General features: G+C 26.8%; 2 protein-coding genes across 2 annotated transcripts; both read left to right on the top strand.

The window, feature by feature from the left end:
- Window positions 1-5,455: 5,455 nt before the first annotated feature.
- On the top strand, window positions 5,456-16,683 carry LOC107440371 (histone-lysine N-methyltransferase PRDM9-like). The gene is made up of 9 exons (XM_071181851.1): window positions 5,456-5,660; window positions 7,317-7,424; window positions 10,505-10,585; window positions 10,701-10,744; window positions 11,072-11,216; window positions 13,002-13,091; window positions 14,312-14,388; window positions 16,015-16,209; window positions 16,399-16,683. The coding sequence occupies exons 1-9, from the start codon at window positions 5,546-5,548 to the stop codon at window positions 16,681-16,683; spliced, it is 1,140 nt and encodes a 379-aa protein (XP_071037952.1). The 5' UTR covers window positions 5,456-5,545.
- Window positions 16,684-17,993: 1,310 nt separating this feature from the next.
- Window positions 17,994-18,671, top strand: LOC139425848 (zinc finger protein 678-like). The gene has a single exon (XM_071181850.1). The coding sequence runs from the start codon at window positions 17,994-17,996 to the stop codon at window positions 18,669-18,671; it is 678 nt and encodes a 225-aa protein (XP_071037951.1).
- The last annotated feature ends 2,537 nt before the right edge of the window (window positions 18,672-21,208 follow it).

The following is a 21,208-nucleotide window of genomic DNA, read 5'->3' as shown; positions in this document are numbered from 1 at the left end:
TTTTATTTTCTATTTCAAGGTTCAAAAGGAAAATTTTTCTCCAATTAAGAAAGACTGCCATGTTGTATAATGTATTAAATACGGTTACGTTGAAAAGTTTGTCGTTTTTGTCCATTTTCTCAAAACTAATTTTTCCGATATTTTCCTTCATTCTAAATGCAATATCTCAAAATATATTAGTTCAAATCACTTGAAATTTTGCATGAATGTTTTCTATATATATATCTAGGAAATAGGCTATGGAATTGCTAATTCAACTATTATTTTATGTTTTACAGCTAAAATAAAATTAATTAGTAGCAATTTTTGGCTCTTTTTGCCGAATAAGTTACGATCTTTGCCCCAAAATTTCTAAATATCAAAATTATGTCTAATGTATATTCAATTTCCTTAATGGAGATTTTATCAGTATTTTAAAGCAAAAATGATGAAAAAATAGTAAATTTTGAGAATGTTATGTTATTTAAAAAAATGGTCAATTTTTGCACTTTTTTTACGAGTTTTTCCCCATATTTTCTTTTAAAAGAAAATTATTTTTTCCTAATTTTTTGTTGTCATATTATGTTTTAGTGTGTAATACACATAAAAATCCAAAAAAGAATTTTCTAAATTTAAAATTTCAGAAATTTGCCTCCGAAGGTATTCGGGTACCTTAATTATAATTGGAAATAATCAAAATATTCGATTACAACTAAAGACGATTGTATACTATATGTATTATTATATTATTCAGTACAAATAGTATGTATTGTGTAATGATACATTTTATGCATATTTGCATACAACGTATGTACGTGTAGTAAAATAAAATGTAGTAACATAAAATGTACGTATGACTGTAACTAAATTAGCTGAAAACCCATTGTTCGTACCTGAGTTGGGTGTTTATTAAAGTAATTGATTAGAACTTTAATTGACTACAGATAATTACTGCTATCTATATATATATTTCTCTTACACGGCGATAAAAAAAAGCCTCATTACAACTCCCCGAATGGCAACGCTAGAAAATAGACCAATGAGTGATGCTAAAAATGTCACATGCCAAATCTGGCTAAGATGGCTCAACATATAGCGCTTTTAAAAACGGAAACTGAAATAACCAGGGAGAGCATAAGCTAGGCAGAAGTCTTTGTCGATAGATCTCTATTTTAGTTTTTTGTCGAAAACGTTTTTTTTTTTTCACGAATTTATGTATTACGAATTTATTTGACAGTTTTTTATTTATATCACGAATTTATTTTTAGCGAGCAGGGGGCGCAGCCCACTAGTGTACAATAATTTGCCACGTAACATTATTAGGTACTATGGAGAAAAAAAAATCTGTTAAAAATATCGTTCTGTATGGTAATGACATTTCTGGCAAAAAAAAAATCATGAATAATAAAATTCAAATATAGAGCGTTTGAACTGTTTATTTTGTCCTTTTTCCATTTATTTTGTATTACACGAAACTTAAGTTCTTATTGCCACACATTTAGTAAAAATTTAAAATTGAAAAACAAACGTAACCAAGAAAATTTCTTTCATGCCCTGCTTTTAGATATTTTGATAGAATTCCCAAATTTTAAAGAATTGACTGAATGTTATCACATATTATAAAAGGATATTTTATTGTTAATTTTACCAAAATAATTACTAAAGTGCTTCATTGAAAATTGTCGTGCTTTCTTATGTTTTCAGAGTCAGAAATACAGTTGTAATGAATAGTAAAATACCTCCGAATTTCATAACATATTTTTTAATATAATTATTCCTTTAATTATATTCTCTTTAATTTGAATATCTATTAGCAATTGTTGAATTTCTAATATTATTATGAACCTAAATTATTATTTTGCTTCAATAATTAACATTTAAGGTTGTTGTTTCTTAAGGATTTAGCATAAACAAGTTGCTATTAACGGCATATTTTAAAATCAGAATTCTAAATGTAACCCAACTTTACAATTTCTTGTTATCTAACAATATGTAGTTAAAGTGTCGATAAATGCTTTAATTTTTTTGATAATAAAAGTTAAATCTAAAAATTTTAAAATAACGTATTTATAGTGTCATTTACGACAACTATTAAAAAAATATTTCTATTAGTTTAAAATCGTTTTTGTTTTTATTATTCGAGATCTCAAAGTTCGAGTACGCGCTTTGGCGGGAGCCTGAAAATATCAGCCATTAATTTGTCACGTTTTCATTTAGTTCCATCAAAATCATTAGCAGAATCAGACGCCATTTTCTTAGCAGCAAATAATAATCAAAATTTCCCTAAGGAAAAGCCGAAGGACTTGAAAACAATCTCCAAAATATTGGGATCCAGAACTTTCCTTCTGATCCTTTCAGATCCAGAACACACCGAATATTTGAAGAAAAATTTCTCAATAATTTTTAACTTCTATTATCAACAAACTTGCAACTGATAAATTCCGATTTCGCTATCGCATACTGTTACATATGTGTGTATTAAAGTAAAATGCATTTCTTCTGTCTTCAATTCATTACAAATTAAAGTGAAGTCAACATTGCTTTCGTCATTCCGATGAATAAATGTGAATTCAGAACGTACAGAACTGTAATAGTTATAGAATTTTCTTCTTCGTTATAGAATAGTATATATTTTTGTATCCGTATAATTCAGAAAACAACAATAAACAATTATCCAAATTGCTTGAAATAGTGCCATTTGTGCTGATTCTTAATTAATTTTTATCGTTTTCTTGGTAAGTATTTTTTAGTTTTGAAAGAATAATTTCAACTAGAATTGGGTATAATATAGCCTACGTCACAGGTTGTGTTGTTCCTACTAAATTTAACCCATGAACGGCATTTTCTGCGAGCCTAACTTCAAGCCACAAATAAACAAACGAAGTGTTCGATCGTTTAAATAGCTGCTCGCCAGATTTTATTGCATTATAAAGAAAAGTTATTGAAACTAAATACAACTAAATAAACAACAACAACTAAAACAAATAACAACAACTACTAATAACAATAACTAAATAAACAACAACTAAATTCCATTCGTTTAGCATTGCGTCATATGTTGTTCCTACTAAATCGAAGTAGTTGTGTTTTTTTCATATTATACCCAATTCAGCTATTCTGTTCTCAGCTGCATATTCAAATTCATATCAAGATCTTACAATTATAAAATTTTGCTGTGTAGTATGTTATCTAAAAGTAATGATGGGATAAACTATGTATCTATTATTTGAGAATAAAGTTTTAAAACAAAGAACATATCATTTTGGAATTGGGTATACTATAGCCTACGTCACAGATCGTGTTATTCCTACTAAATTTAACTAGTAAACAGCATTTTCTGCGAACCTGATTTCTAGCAACAAGTAAAAGCATCAAACGAAGTGTCTTGTTATAAGTCGCTACTCGCCAGGTTGGAATTGTATTAGTCTAGTTCTTTTGGAAATAATTTATATTGTTGTTTTACCGAAGTTTATGAATTTAGTAAGCATATTTAAAACTCAGTTTACTAATTAAACTAAAAGGTAAATATTATTCCTAGTAGTAAGTGGAAGTAGTTGTGCTTTTTTCATATTATACCCAATACTCCGGATTTATAAATCAGGTAAGTGTAATGATTTTTACAATAAAAAATTTGCTTGTAAATAATTTTTTTCTCATTTGATGATAGTTCTCTACAGAATGGTTTTTTACGTCTGATTAAGAACTATAAGAATAATAAAAAAAGAAACAATATGAAAGTTTTTATTTCAATGTTAAGAATTCTTAAAATCGTTTTTTTTATCCTAAGAATTCTTTATTTTCCGTTTTTTAGTTTATAATTTTTTGATAAAAATTGTTCTCAAAATACTTTTGAAAAATTAAATGGTATAACATTATGTGTTTATGTATACTTCTTGTATATTCCAATGTTTGAAATAATATGATTCAGAAAAGTATGGAATAAAAATTCGGTACTTACGACGTATTAACGCCACCGCAACTACAGATTTGGCGGTTTTTAAGTGCCACCAATCTACACCCAAAATTTTTGCGACAAATCATATAATAAAACACTTTATTTAAAATCAAAGTAGTTTATCGGATTTCGGGGGACAATGGGCAAAATATTTCGCTCCTGAAAAAATAAAATTGCATCTTGTTCTATTTTTGGCAAATCCCAAAGACGCATTTTCGTAGCACTAAAAATGGTAACAATAATCGAAGAGCAAATCATTTTGGAATTCTGCTGATTTATAAAGCAGGTAAGTGTTAATTTTAATAAAAAATTTTACTTTTAAATAATTTTTTTCTTATTTGATGATAGTTTTCTATAGAATGGTTTTCTACTTCCGATTATAAATCAAAAAATAAAAAACATGAAATTTGTTTATTTTAATGTAAGGAAATTTTAGAATTAGTTTTTTTCCTTTTAGTTTTGTACCGTAAGCATTATTTATTTCTAAATAATGATTTTTATTAAAACTTAAAATTTTTTGATAAAAATAGTTGTCAAAAAACTTTTTTTTAACAAATTAAATTATATAAAATTATGAAGCTTATGTATATTTTTTGCTTATTTTAATGTTTGAAGTAATATGATTCTTAAAACTATGGAATGTAAAGTTTAAATAGGCCTTTCACGTCATATCATTGAATTTAGTGAAACTATTTCTCAGGCATTAAGTTTTAATTCTAATAAGAAGAAACATATTTTTTTCTGTTTATTTACAAATATTTCTCACGTGTGTTTTGGATGTTCCTTCTTTAAAAAAAAGAGATACCGTCTTGTTTTCGGTTGCATAAGAAAGGATATCAAACATTTTTTCTTTTTTAAATTTGATAAGCCGCAATACAGAAGGAACGTTACAATGCTACACGCTACATTAAAGACTTCTCCAGAGTAACTGAATGACTGTTCATATAGAAATCGCAGGTATTAGTCTCATACAACAACGCCCCCTATAGGTCATTGCGATCACGAATTATGGCCAAGAAAGTTTTTTGAACAGAAATAATGTGATAATTGTGTAAAATTTGAAAGCTAATTTCAAGAAAGAGCCGAACTTACCTTTACAGCTAGAAAAATGTAAAATGTTCATAATAGTTTGCTCGAAGAGTGGAAAGAACCAGTCCTTCTTTCTTTTCCTTAGGCAACCATGATTTTACTATCTTTTTTTAAGTTGATATGGTTTGATGGATGATTATCGTCTGCCTTACTTCTTAAAAAGATACATTTCAAAGTATAAATAAGCTCAAACGATTTTTTTCCTTTATCCAAAGTTAATTAAACAGAAAAAGACATATTACAAATTATTTATTTCCAAAAAATGCTACTTCAAAATTTTAACTATTCGTTACAATTTATAGGAATTAAATTGCTTATGAAACTTATAAAAGTTCGTAAAAATTTCCTAACTCAATTGCAATCAATATTTTTAAAATATAATATTAATACTCAAATGTATCTTTCTAAACACTGTTTAATCGTCTGCTATACAGAAATTAATCTCGTCAGAAAGCAAATGATATTTCATAGTATAAAGTTGTTCTAAATGTCGATAGTTGGCGTATTGTGTTCCTGTGAAAAATGAATGGAACTTGTGAAATAAATAAATTGCATTCTAACTGGGAATCTCTAAGTGAGTACGAACGAAAGCGCTATTCAAATGTAATTAGAAACTGGGAAGTTCTGAAATCTTTAGGTATGTTTTATTTTCTTGAAACTTCTTTCAGATTTTAGATAAGATGTTCTTCAAAGATAGTAATGTGGTCATAATTGTCTTTCATACTTAAATAAATTTTATACAGCAACAATAAATATTTACAGTAATTTTTTAAACATTGTTTAATGTAGTTCATTAGTTACTTTCTTATGATTTTTAATGTAAATCTGAAAAAGAATTCTAAATTTTTTATTTATCAAAAATTGCAATAATAATTTATATTAATGTATTATTATTCCATATGTAAATTAAATGTATTAGTTTCTTTTTCTTTTGTTTTTTTTTGTGTGTTATTTGTGGAGAAAATTTAAGCCTGCGATTAACAGAAATAAAATCACATACTTTATTACACCAAGCAGTTATACATTATTACTATGTTATGGATGATTACGAATATGTCATATAGATTAAATACAGTATATGTTAAACATTTATGTCTTTAAAAGTTTTCGGTAATAAACTAAAAATTAGGAGCAACTTTAAAAGTTTTAACAAAAAAGTAGGATATGAATTCCATTGATGGATTTTCAAACTATTCTTTTCGTAAAGGAAGAGGGGTAGGTTTGACCTTGGGTCACGATTAAATAGTTTTGCTTGTTTTTTCAAATAACATATTAAACGAGTACTTAAAATTCTATGAAAGAATCACATATATGAAAGAATTCCACAAGTTCATGGGTGACATTTTTATTTCGAAAATAAATTTTTTTCAAAATAATTTTCGTCACTTTTATTTAAAAATGATTTTATTACTAAATACTTTTTGAAACTCTACTACTTTACTTTCTAAAGTATTTTTCTATACGGACGTAGCAATAATTTGTAATTGTTTAAGAAGGATATATCATTAATTTAATAATGATATCAGCAAATTATGTTTATATCATAAGGAAAAATATTGTGATCTTTTGTGGAATCAAAAGAATTAACGGTAGTTCAGTCCATTTAAAACGTGGTAGGTTAATCATTATAATAATTCAGCGAAATTTTATAATAAGAATTTAGTTACTTTAAAGAGTTATACATTTTTAATCTTTAAATTATAATTAAATTCATTTGTATTTGTTAGAATTAGAAAATTATTTCAAATATTATTTTCTTTTCAAGATACTTAACACTAGTCTGAAATGAAGAATAAGAAAATGTCTGGAAAAACTCACTAAATAGTTTGCTTTACATCAAATAGTTTATGTCAAAAAAACTGTTTTTCACTTTTTCGTTAAATTGGAACAAATTCTGAATAAATTTTTAATACTTACTGGGCAAAAAATTCTTTTTAAACAAATTATCTCGTACCCTCACTCCTAAAGGTTATACAATATTTGCTGCACATTTAAGTTTTTTAAAAAAACTAATTTAATAAAATATTATATTCTTTTTAAGGTAATATGAATGGCATAAAGCTTTGAAAAGTGTCTATGCGTTTTTTATTGCTGTTATGTTCCAAATTTTTAATACATAAAGACATAAAACTATAGTGCACTAAAATTTTGTGATGATATTGTGATGAAAATAATTGTTTTCATGCAGAAAATGCTGTTAACGTAATAGGGCATGAAGATAGGGCAATTCTTGTAACGTACTAGGGCGATTCCTGTTCTATTAATTTGTTATTCTGAATAAACTTACTTTTAGGGGTTGCTTCGAAACTTCCTAAATTTCTGGAGCCTGAGAAAAAAGCACCTTCAAAAGTAAACAAATTTCCAAGAAATCAGCAAAGTATTCCTAAAAGTCAACAAAATGGTAAGGCTTTAAGCTAATTACCAGTAAGCAACCATTATTTTATACTTTTAAATGCCAGTTTTATTACTTTTAAGCTATGTTTATTTAAAAAAAGGAACTTTAGATATCTTGGTAAAAAAGGAGATTAAAATTAGATCTAAACATGAGTCTGAATATAGATAATCCATAAAACTTCCTTTGTTGTCATTTTACTGTCATACTTAAAGCAACCATGACTAAAAAAGAGTACATGTATGCTGAATATCTAAAATGTTTTTTATTGAAATAAGAGAAGTATATAATTGGGTATAATATGAAAAAAACACAACTACTTCGATTTAGTAGTAACAACATATGACGCAATGCTAAACGAATGGAAGTTAGTTGTTGTTTATTTAGTTATTGTTATTAGTAGTTGTTGTTATTTGTTTTAGTTGTTGTTTATTTAGTTGTATTTAGTTTCAATAACTTTTCTTTATAATGCAATAAAATCTGGCGAGCAGCTATTTAAACGATCGAACACTTCGTTTGTTTATTTGTGGCTTGAAGTTAGGCTCGCAGAAAATGCCGTTCATGGGTAAAATTTAGTAGGAACAACACAACCTGTGACGTAGGCTATATTATGCCCAATTGAAATAATATTCCAAATTGATAGTTTTTACTTTTAACAGCTATTGAATTTTAAATTTCAAAAATGTACTATTTTCTGACCTTTAAAACTTAAGGAATACTTTAAATTTACATATTAGTTAATTTCTTCATTACTCGGTCCACATATGCGGATCTTGGTTTTTAGCTTCTAAAAAGACACTATAAGAAAAAGTATATTTCTATCCTCACTTAAATATTCGTGGACCCTTAAACGTTCTGGAGATTACAACAGATGTCGAACATGTAATTTATTTGGGTAAAATTCCGACTTTTATTTTCATTCTACTTTTGAATCAGTAGGGGAGAGTGGGGTCAATTGTAACATTTTTTACTTAACTATTTTTAACTAACAAAAAATCCAATATATTATTAGTATTAATTGACAGACGAGTAAAGCAGACTATCCTTACTAGCAAAAAAATAAATACCTTATTTTAAATGTTAGTTATTAACAATTTTTGACAGTCGTGCACTTGTTACAATTGTCCCCACTTACGGGGTCAATTGTAACAGTTCATAAATTCAACTAAAACATAGTTAATTATACATATTATCATAGTTGTGATATATTTTTTTATTGATCAAAATAGTAGTGATATTTTAGGAGTAAAAATAATAATGAGCAGAGACCTAAAGGGTTAAACTTTTAACTTTAAGGGGTTAAAAATTTTAATTTATGCTGTGAAAGGTGACAAATAAAATAATGCACATGCAACATAATATAAATGATATAGGAAACTATTGGTGGTTCTTAAAGAGTTAAGTAATGGTTTGTAAACATAAGATTATTTATTTTCAGCTGTTACAATCGTCCCTTTACTTATTGTTACAAACGTCCCCAAAACACCATTTCAGCTTCATTTGTTATAAACAATGCTAGTTAATTAGCAAAGCTAATCTTTTTTTTGAAATGTTAATTAAGGTATCCATTTACATATTCGGTTAATAATTTTTATTTGTTTAAACAAAATTACTTTGTTACAATATAATATTCTAATTCCAAAAAAAGTACTCATGTAGCGTGAAAATATCTTTTATGATGTAACTCTTTCAAAAGTACATAAAAATGGCTGCCAGCAGGGGTGTACATGTAGATTTATTAAATACACCTTGTGCGCCACCTAGGAACCAAATCTAGAGCCCGACACTTGAAATTTTCGCTCTGTTACAATCGTACCATGTTACAATTGACCCCACTCTCCCCTACTTAATGAAACTTTTAAATTTATATTCACTTAATATTTAAAATTAATACAGTCAAGAATATGCTGGTACACGTATGTGTGCTTTAATATGTATAACAAAATTTATGACTGCGTAGCATATTACTTGACTGTAATCAGATGAAATCTCATTATATTTTGAGTATTTAATTTTATGCCTATTTAGTAATATTTTAATGTGTGTGTTTTAATTCATTGCTTTATTCATTACTTAGATACATACATAAATTTAATAACTCTAACTTTTAGTGTCTTTTTTTAATTTTGAAATTTTACCGTCAAGAATTCAATATATTTTTATAAATATTGTTATATTCTTCTCAAGAATGATTTATTTTGCATGTTTTGCATAACTAAAACAATTTTGAAACTGCAAATGCATGCAGTATTGTACTGTATTTAGATAAAAAATTTATATTTTGAAATTTTAATTTGATTTTTTAAATAATCATTAAATTTATTCATTATCGTAATCAAATTGGGCTATAATATAACAATGTGCATATTTGTTCTTGCTTTAGGAGCAATTTAACATTTAAAATATTTATATTCCTTTGCAATTCAAATTTCATATTCATTCATCAACAACTCGTATTTTGTTTAATTTTATTATGACTTAAGACAGTAATATAGAAATTTGAAATTGTAAAATATTTTTTGCAATATTCCTTCGTACTTTAGCAATGAAACGGTACAGAATGGTGAGTATTTCCCAATTTTTGAATTAGATGAGAGGCTAGAAGATTAAAAAATCAATTATTAGTAATATACTATACTTTTTTTAAACTCACGGAAAATTACAAGGAAAATTAGAGTGTTCTGGTTTTTTTGCACAGCGAAATTAGTTAAATCAGATTTTAGAGCAAGGTGATTTGATTTTATTTATTCTGAGAGTGATTCATTTATTAAATTTTATCTCTTAGAGACTCTGACACGTCACATAAAAGCATGAATGATCGGACGATTTACCTATTTCCTCTATAATTGGCAAAGTGATTAAGAGTTTAAAAAGTAGTACTAATAAGTAGTAATAAGTAGTAGTACTAAGTTAAAATATTCCGCAAAATTTACATGTTTTCAGAACTTTATTTATCTGCACAAATTGAATTTTCTTCATTTTCTTTTGCATTAATCTGCAATTAACATTAGATTTGTTTACTTGTTTAATCTCATTACTTTATAGCAACGTTATATATTTTAATGGATCAAATTCTTTACTTTTTATAGTCAAAGACTTCGAGAAAACGAGTTTCAAGTTATTTGCTGCATCTGAATCTCAAAAGAGAAACGAAAAGCTTTGTCAAAAGAGTAAGAATTATAACCGTTTCACTATTTTGCTTTATAAAAAATGCAGTTGTAAGTATGAAAGCATGATAGAACTATTGTGCAAAAATTACTTGAAAGTATGTTTTTTTTCTTTCAGAAATTATAAAGAATCGTCGTAAAAAGTTAAAACAAGATGAAAATGTAAGTTGAGAAACTCTGAAATGAATTTTTAACAAAATTTCCTGTAAAAACTGATACAAATTCCAGATGCTTTATTATAAATATATCTTTAAATTGCGTAAAATAATTTTTGATTTTCAGACTATTAATTAGCACTAATTATTTAGTATATTTAAAGTGAATCTCTCAAAGGTTATTTTGTATTCGTATTTTGTGTTCTTAGGGAGAACAATTTATTTTAAATACATATGCTGTATTTACTTTATTTAGTAATAATGAATCACTTAAAAGATAATTTATGTTAAAGAATATTTCCTATTTATCAATAATTTCATTTCATTTCCCAAGGAACCAGAGATGAAGATTCATCCAAGAGAATTTGGCTTAAAGAAGTTTGCAAGGACTTTGCTGGAGAGAGCTCAGCGTCATTTTAAAGATTTGGAACCCTTTTTACCTGAAGATGACCAGGTCATTGAAGACGAAATAGACAAAGGTAAATTGATTCACTTAATTTAAAAATTAAAACATGTTTTTCTTATAGGAAATGTTAGAATATGTGGAAAACCCATCATAATTTTACATCATTATTCCTATATAAGTATTTTACATTATAGAGAACGGAGTTGGAAAATCGAATTTTCTTTTTAATTTTTCGACTTAATGTAAAATCTTTGCATAATATCATTAAGTGTATTACAATAAGAGAATGAAATAAAGGGTATATGTGAGGATAAATCTTGATAATAATCTTGATAATCGTGAAATAAATCCTGATAAAATTCTGTTATTATATCCCTCTCTCCTCCTTCGAATCCAAGTCGTAATCAATGACACGTTACATTTTCAATTTGAAAATAAGAGTATTTAGCAACAAGCATTTCTTCATTCATATTATACAAAATCTTGACATGGAATAAACCTCTAAACAAGTTCACTGGGAAAATTTCTGCATTAAATTAGGGGCAAAGTTGCTTCATCATCCATAAAATTCATTTTTTACCTTAAAATCCGTTTTTACTGTAAAATATTGTACCGTAATGTTAGCAGTTATAATTAGTAAATTTGAGTGATTCTTTGAATTTGATGTAATTCTCTGTAAAAATTCTGCATATTAGGTGTTTTGTTTCACAATATATTCCAGTAAAAATGCATTTAAGGTAAAAAGTACCGGTATCGTGAGTGCTGGTACTTTTTACCGTAATTTGATCCAGTATTTTCCTATAGTGCAAGAGGTTACTGTGATGACAGCAATTCTTCATTTATTTATAGTTTCTTTAAGAGCTCGTTTGTTTAAAAAGTCAGGCTTGGATAATTGATTGTTTTTATTAAAATTTTAATGATAGGTCATTTATATTAAATTATCAGAACTGTGTCTTTTTATTTTCAAAAATACTCTTTTTAAAGTTTGTTTTGAAAGAATTAGAAAATTAAGGCCATTAGGTCACAAACACATTATTTACTATATGATAGATACATTATTATGCCATGAGTGAACTAGAACAATGACAATTACTTTCTGTTCCACTAATTTCACACTACTTATGGGTATATATACTTATATGTAAATACTTATAGGCAACTTTTGGTACATCTGTCAATAGGTATTCAAAATTACACTAAAAATTACATTTTTACATGATCAAAATATTCTTATAACAAGAATTAAATTAAAATGTATATATCTCAGTGAATGCATACTAGTGATAAATAACCAAAAAATATTATATAGATCGGTGTAGAACATGTTTATCGTGCATGACTTTTAGAAAATAATGCTCAAAAACTGAAATAAAAGTTTTTATTACTTTGAATTCAGTTTTTTTTTTATTATTTTGATATAAAATAGTAAGAAAATAGATTCTCCATTTAAAATAATAATGAATAATTTGTATATATATAGAATTCTCTATGGTAAGTTGATTTATAATTGCGTTCAAAATTGTTTGACCAACTTAATTTCTTGAGCTAAAAGCGCAAAACTGAAATTAACATAAAGGAGGCCGAATAGAACGCTATTCCGAAAATTCAGACTAATATTATAAATAGAGAATGCCACAAATACTTTCAATTTTTAAACATATAATGGACATTTTTGATTGAGTGAGAAAATATAAATTTTCGTCGAAGTTAGAAAACGTAAAACATTTTATATAATTTAATGGCTCTTTTTTAAATTTAATGTGAGCTTTTATTTCAAAATATTGTCAATGTTAATCATTTAAAAACAACAAAAATACTAATAAATATATGATTAAGACTTTAGTTTATTCTTTATTAGAACTTGAAATTCCAAGTCGATATCCTAAAAGGAACATCAAGCAAAAATCTTATAAAGAAGAAGATGTCTCCAGCGATGACGAGTTCCTTTGTAAATATAACACTTATCTGCTATTTTTAAAACATGATAAATTATGATATATTATACGTGAATAATACTTTTGGAGTTTTATTTGCCTTACTTTTTTAAGCTTCTTTTATTCTTAAAGCTATTTAAAACTATACTAAATTGTTTTGATTTTAATCGTTCGTTTTACCCTTTTTCAACATCAAAAGTTTAATCAATCCAAAATTTGAAATATTAAGAGGTGAAATCTTACTTTGAAAGAAAGTTAAAATACTTTTTATTCTGAAACTGTATAGCGGTTTTTAAAAACCAAGAAATTATCAGAACTGAAACTAAAAAACTGTGATGAAAATAATGTAATTATTTTGATAAAAGCATGTTTCGTGCATTTAAACGGATTGATACGGCGATATCAAGCTTTGTAATTAAAATTTTTTTACACTAATGAAAACCTTTTTCTTTATTTATTTACCGCGTTTTACTATATATGTTTCATATTCAATTTTTCAGAAAATATTGATAAGGAAATACCAAACTTAAGTAGAAATAGTTTAAATTTTCTAATTCCAACAAGAAAATTGCTTTCATCTTTGTTATGTTATTATTTATCTTTTATTTGAATATAGTATTTTATTTCATTTATTTAATAAATTATTTCTCAAATTAAAAACAAAGTTAAATTTCTTAAAATAAAATAAAATAACAACAATACTAATAATAATACTCTGAGAAGAAATATGGTCAAATGGAATGCTCGGAATATGATTTAATTCAGCGTGCTTCTATGGGAACGTTAAAAAGCTCGGTAATTTTTATCGAAGCAATTCGGCAATGATTTTGCTAAAACTAGCAATAAAATATGGTTTTATAATATGTGATAAAATTTGGTAATTTTATAGTGGCAGAGAAAAAAAACAATTTATACGATTAATTTTATTTTTCAGTTTTGAAGTTCTTACTAAAATGTTAAAAAGAGCTCTAATTTTGAAAACCAGAATTTCCGTTAAACTGTTACTATATTACAAATATTACAAAATTACCAAATTTAAAATACAAAGTTTAAAATGCATAATTTACACACGAAAAATCTCTATTGACTCAGTTAACCGAAAAACTATGTAACAGAATAATTTCAAAAATATTATTTTTTGAAATCTACAAAATTCAGTTTATATTTATTAATATCAGCATCAAGTTCACTTACTACATTTTAAATATTGGGGATTTGTTTCTTCTATATGCAGATTGTGATTTTTGCGACTGTGACTACAAAGGCGCTTGTCCAAAACATGGTCCTATGCTTTGGGTATGTGATCGAAGAGTAAGTATTAAATTCTTAATAAATGTTGATTTGATAGTTATAGGTTAAAAGTAAGTTTCCTATACTTACTTCACTGTAATATTTTAATTAAAAGTGAAAGTTAGGTTGATTAGAAAGTATGAATCTATCAACTATTCACAGTTTTCTTTAAACTGTTTTTTATCAGCGATTGACAAATTGAAGAATTTTGTCTAAGTGGCATATCATTATATCACAAAGTGACATACTCTAAACCATAGTCCTTATTCGATATCCACACAAATTCAAGCGTTTAGATTTACTAGCGCTAGATTTGAATTTAAAAATAGTTCTTGAATTTCAGGTTTTCTATGTATCAGCCTTTTAAAAATTTTACCAGACTACAAATATTATAAATAAATGTTTTCTTAATTTCTACAACTGATTTAAATTTATTATATGACATTTTCTAAAAAAATTACATTTGGGCCGACGGAAACTATATTCTAAAAACAATTTTAGGAAGAATTCTTTCTTTCTTAAGATTGTAAAATATCTTTTTTAAAGTTTGTTTGAATTATTACTTTCTCCAGAGTTGAATTATTATTACTTTTCTTATATAACCATATAAACAAGTAAAATATAAGCATAATTTTATAAATTCACCAATGAAGGACAAACAAGACAGGCACATGTTTTTTTCATATTTTCTAAGAAAAATAGTAATTTCAAATTAAATCTTTCAACATTAAAGTACTGTAATAAAAAAACATTTACAAATGCCAATTGATTATTATCAAATTATCTTAAGCAAGCGATTGAATGTGTGCGAACTGTACGTTACTTACTTAAATATTATAAGTAATATTGTATTTACTAATAGTAGTATAAATTTTAATAAATGATACATAATTTAAAAGAATTGGATTTTTCAGCAATGCATGGAAATTTAAATAATTTTTTATCAATTGAGAACAAACTTTATATTATATGACATAACTTAAAATCATCGGATTTGGTATCATTCATAACTGCTACAAAATATTTTCTCTTCATTCAAAAATTTTTTTAATACTTATATAGAATTTCCCTGAATTCTGTTTCATATTCTTATGCATGTATCTTTATTTGTATTTTATCAGGTAATTTCAAAAGTTTTCTCTGGGATGATATGAATTATTATTTGTTTAGAGAAGATTTCGTATTTGTTAAAAAAAGTCTTTAATAAATTAAAGTTCCTGGCAATAATTTGTTATTTCTAGTTTCAGAGAGTATAATTTTTAAAATTTCAGAAAAAACATAATTTCTCATGGTATAAATAATTTTCAGCACACAATTCTTGATATTTTTATAGGTTTAAACATAAGAAGCTCGAGTTAGAGAAAAAAATAACGGTAATTGCGATTTTCTTAGGCCAAAAATATCCTGAGTTTTGTAAGGGTAGTATCAGCAATCGGTTTGATTCTCAAAAAGCGGTGAGACCATTGGATATGAAAAAGTTTTGAATACAAAAGATAAGTTTCAGTTAAACGTTTAATAATTTCATCAGAATTTAAACGAAAATCTTCTAAAAGTATCATCTTTTAAATGAAAAAAATCGAAAGTGATTCAAGATTTGTTTCTTTACCTAAGATAGTTTTTGTGACTTTGGAAATTATGGCCTTATAGGTTCCCAAAAACTCATCAGACCGAGCTGAGCTGACAATTCCAAGTTTTCTCTCGATTGGAATATCGAGCATTCCAAAAGCAGGACTCGGAATATGGACAGAAATCCCATTGCCTATAGGAACAGTGTTCGGTCCCTACAAGGGAAAGATTATTAGAACAAGACAAGAGGCAGAAAAATCTGGTTATTCTTGGATGGTAGTTACTTAATTTTTTATATTTTTCAAATTGGATATTTTTTTTAATTCTGATTATAATATTATTTTTAAATATATATTTTAGCATATTTGTTCTAGTGTTAATTATTAATTTTATTTCAAATTTAATGCTTAAGAGGTTAATAATAGCTTTAAGTTCAATTGATAATGTTAACTTAATTTTGTTTAGGTATGGAAGGGAGAGAGAGTGAATCATTATATTGAAGGTTTCAAAAAGGATATTTCCAACTGGTTGAGATTCGTGAATTGTGCTGATAAGGAAGAGAAACAAAATTTAGTAGCAATCCAGTACAAGAAACAAATCTATTACAAGACTTACAGAGATGTGTTGCCATTTCAAGAGCTACTCGTGTGGTATGGGGGAAAGTATGCCTCTGATCTAGGAATCAGCTTGAAAAGGGACATTGAAACCAACCAATTAAATATGACTGTAAATCTATATAAGTTAAGATGATTATAATCTAAGAAGATTAATGGTTATACTGAAATTTTCAAATCTGAGAATTCGATTGGGCAAAGTATTTATAAGACAACATTTTAAAAGTGTTTCCGTTTTTTGAGAATACCATAAAATTTCCTATCTTAGGTTAAAATATCATTGTTTTTAAAATATTTTCCATTTTAAGTTTTATTCATATGCCATTGTGCAGTTTAATCTATGATTTACATTTTGTAAATATTTTTAAACAAGGCTTTGATGTTATCGTATTATTTTTGTTTCACCACTCACGAACAACGCAAATTCAGCTAGTTAAACGATGAATAAAAAAATTGATAAATAGATATTTTTCATATTGAATATGCATTAAATTTTTTATAGTATGTCCATAAAAAATGATAAATTATCCTAAAAAAATTTTGCTCTGAAATTTCTTTTAGAAAAACAAGTTATTTCAGAAAATAATTTTTTTCCGTGCAAATAAGTTATGATTCAAGCATCGTTCCAGTAAAATAAAGGTATATTCGAAAAGTAAAATTGACTGAGATGAAAAAAATTTGTCTTGAAAAAAAAATTGTAGATTGACGTCTTTTTTTCTAAAATACTACTACCATATTTTTCATATTGCATCAACTCCCATATTGAGGTAAAAAATCTGACGTCATCTAATAGTTACCCTATTATTATTCACAGAAGACAATTTTCGTGACTGACTTCATAACCTAAATTCTCACTAGCACAAATTATTTATAGTATTTCAGTTAACTCTTGAATCATTAGGATTACATGTTGGAATATTAAAATCTTATCATTTGAACAAAAACTATCACATTGTCCCGTGTTTTTATTCGTGGCTGTGTATAATGAGCAGAGTTATAATTATTATATATTACACTTATTTCATTAAATAGAAATAAATTGGAAGTTTCCTTATCACGCGTTATAGCTAATGACACTCTACTTATTTCAAATACATTTTCATTCAATTAAAAAAAATTGTATCAATAATAATATCGTATTTTTTTTTAAAAAAAAACAGTCCTATATTTCATAAATATGGTCTTAACAAAAAATTATACAATTTAACAATATCATTATTTTAGTCTTTTTTTTCATTAAAAGTGTTTTTCTTAAGAATATATGTATTACAAAGCGTAATAAATAAATGAAAAAGAAAGAAAAAGGCAATAAGATATACGAAAAAAAGTTATTTTTTATAAGGAGCGATATTTTCTTATGATTTTAGTTAACCAAAAGTATAAAAATATTTATCAAAAATTGCTTCCGAGAGTATATTGCATTTGTGGTTTATGTATATACATTCAATGCTACTTTTATTTTTACAACAACTTGCAGTTAGATCCGAGATTAACATAGTTTACATTATAGGTGTAGAAGGTGTGGCATGCGATGTCTGCAGTTCATTGTTCACATCCGTGGATGCCATGGAGCGACACAGGAGGAAACATCCCCATCAGGGACACGATCGAAGGCACCGATGTCCCCACTGCGTCTACTCCACTAACAACACAAGTAATCTACGACATCACCTCACTACTCACACGGGTGTGAGGAGACACGGATGTCCCCACTGCCACAAGACATTCACTGAAAAAGGAAGTCTCAAGACACACCTGAGGATCCACAGTGGAGAGAGACCCTTCTCTTGCGGAGTGTGCGGAAGTGACTTCATTCAAAAAGGACACTTGGAGAGACACGAGAGAAGTCACAGCGGCATCAGACCTTACAGATGTTCCACCTGCGGAAGAGATTTCACCCAATTAGCACATCTTCAAGCACACATAAGAATCCACACACTGCAGAGACCCTACAAGTGCTCCGTCTGCCAATACAGGGCCACCACATCTTCCAATCTTAATAAGCACGTTATTCTGAAACACACAAAACAGTTCCCCCATAAGTGTCACCTGTGTGAAAGAGGTTTTGTTAAACAGAGTCTTCTTAAACGACACAAAGACCGCATACATCCTCAATACAAGTAAATAAATAAAGAACTGCACATAATGTCAATATACCGTCATAACGAAGAATGTTTAGTAGGGACATTTACAATAAACGCCTATTTTTCTTCATATTTGAAATACACTGATGGTGAAAGCTATGGGAGTCAGCTTAGAAGAAAGATCAATAAAATTGGAGACGGGGACTTTATTTTCCTTTATATTATTTATTTCTCATACAAAAATAAATGTTTGGGGTTTTTTTCCTCATTCACTTTTATTATAAATCTTAATTTTAATTTCTAAATCGATATTGATGTACAGTCCCTGGCCAAATGATTAGACGCATTATAAGATTCTTTGCAAAATCCTAATTATCAGACGATACTATACAGCTTTATTGTTTTTGCGCAGCTGAAACCGGTTTGCACTTGTTGACGTTCGTATATCAATTGGTTAACGCAGTAATGCAATACGTTAAAAATAAATAGAAAAAGGAAGGATATGAAGAATCTTCTGTCCCTGTAAATAAAAAATCTAATCCAATAAGAATAAAAACCCATTGCTTGTATGTTTAAAGATAAAAGTATTGCATATTTACTCGTGCAAAGCATGTAATTATTAAAAAAACAACAGTGCGTCTACTAATTTGGTCTAATTATTATAATACCTGGTATAATAAATACTCTATATTTATATAATATATCGTCTAATTTATCCTATAGTCTAATTTACATTATATATCATCTAATTTAAACAATTGATACACAAACAAGTAACAAACTGGTTTCTGTCTCGTAAAAATAATAAAACTGTATAGTATCGCCTGATACTTAAGATTCTACATGGAATCTTGTAATGAGTCTAATAGTTTGGCCAGGGACTGTATGTGTAACTGACATAGTTATTATATTTTCTTTTTTTATAAAATCATTTAGGCCTCTGTATTTTGAGACTTTGAGATGTACTTTTAGCTGCAAATGTGTTTAGTATTTTCTAAAGTATAAGTTTGGTTAAGAGAAACGAGTTTTTGTTTCAAAACATTTTACAGCAATCAACCATTTTACAGTTATACTTCAAGGAAATTTATGAGGTAAAAAAAGTCAATTAGGGATTTAAAGTTCTCTATGTTTCCTTTGGTTATTGGAGTCAAAAATTTTACTTATTGACATAGGTATTGCTTAATTATTTTTAAACGTTTTTAATTTTAAGCAGAATATTTACCCTCCTTAAGGAAGATGGAAATATTATTAGACAAAAAACGTTTATGTTGTTAAAAGTTCTATTATTATTATTATATAAACTACATTTGAAATTTTCATGGTATGGAAAATGAACAATTTTGCTGAAGCTATGTGAATGAAATAAAAATAATACTTTATTTTGTTTTGTATTTTTTGAAATTCTTTTTTTCTGAAATCTTAATAGCTCTCATGTTAAGTTTATATGGAATAGATAAAAGTAAGCAGTATAGAAGGAAATAGTGTGTGTATCAGGATAGTGTATAAAGATAAGTCAAATGTCACTGATAGCATTCACAAATTGCGTGCAAAATTTCAAATAATAACAATGCAATCTGATCTTACAGTTGTGATGAACTTGCAGTTAAAACTAAACTTAAATTTGGCCCCACATACGATTTGGAAAAAATGTTGTATGATTTATTTTCCCAAAAAATAGGCATTTACAGCATAAAGAATCTTTATAAGAAGATTAGAGCGTTGCTAATTAAATCATAAAATACAAACAAAATATTAATTTATATTTTTAAAAAATCTATTTTCCAAAAGTTATTATTAAAAGTACAAATCTGTATCTTCATTTATGTAGATTAAAATATATTTTTAAAGATAATTTTTTTTTTTTTACGAAGGTTTAAATGCCACTGAAAAACACTATATTTGTAAATTTTTAACTGATAGCTGTCTTAATGAACTGCACTCAGAATTAGTTTTTTTTTTCATCTAATTCTGCATTTCTCTGGATTTAATGTTTTGATCAACAATCCTTTGCAATTTTATCTTCGCTTCAAGACTTCGTTGACTATAATTTCATATTTTTTGCTGATTTCGCCACATCTCCAAAACTAAAGATTTTCCTCGGTTAACTAAAGATATTTCCATTGAAAGAAATATTAAATATTTACTTTAATAGAAACAAACGAAATTCGAGAGCATCTGTACATTAGTTTCTGATTTATTAATATGTAATAATTCCTATGCTTAAAATTTGATTTCTCAAGAACAGTTCCACAGCTTTCCTTCAAATTTTGCATTTTGCCATATAATCTTACATGTTTTAAAATGATTCACAAACTTGCATATTTTACTGTTCACCTTTTTCGACTATTATAAAAGAAAATAATAAAAAATTATAAATAATAAATAAATGTTATTTTTGTATGAAATATCATCAGATAAACAAATTTTGTTATTGTTGTGGTAAAAATGTTTTGATTTACTTAAGAACTTCTCAAAACATAACGCAATACACAAAAATTAGGGTTAAAGGTCAAAACATCGTTCTCCTGACAAGCCTATTGGGATCATATATCCCGGATTGTGGCCACTCCCGTATTT

The sequence above is a fragment of the Parasteatoda tepidariorum genome, chromosome 6 (assembly GCF_043381705.1).
Source record: "Parasteatoda tepidariorum isolate YZ-2023 chromosome 6, CAS_Ptep_4.0, whole genome shotgun sequence".
In the NCBI taxonomy this organism is placed as follows: domain Eukaryota; kingdom Metazoa; phylum Arthropoda; class Arachnida; order Araneae; family Theridiidae; genus Parasteatoda; species Parasteatoda tepidariorum.
This window is presented reverse-complemented; position numbering and strand designations above follow the sequence as displayed.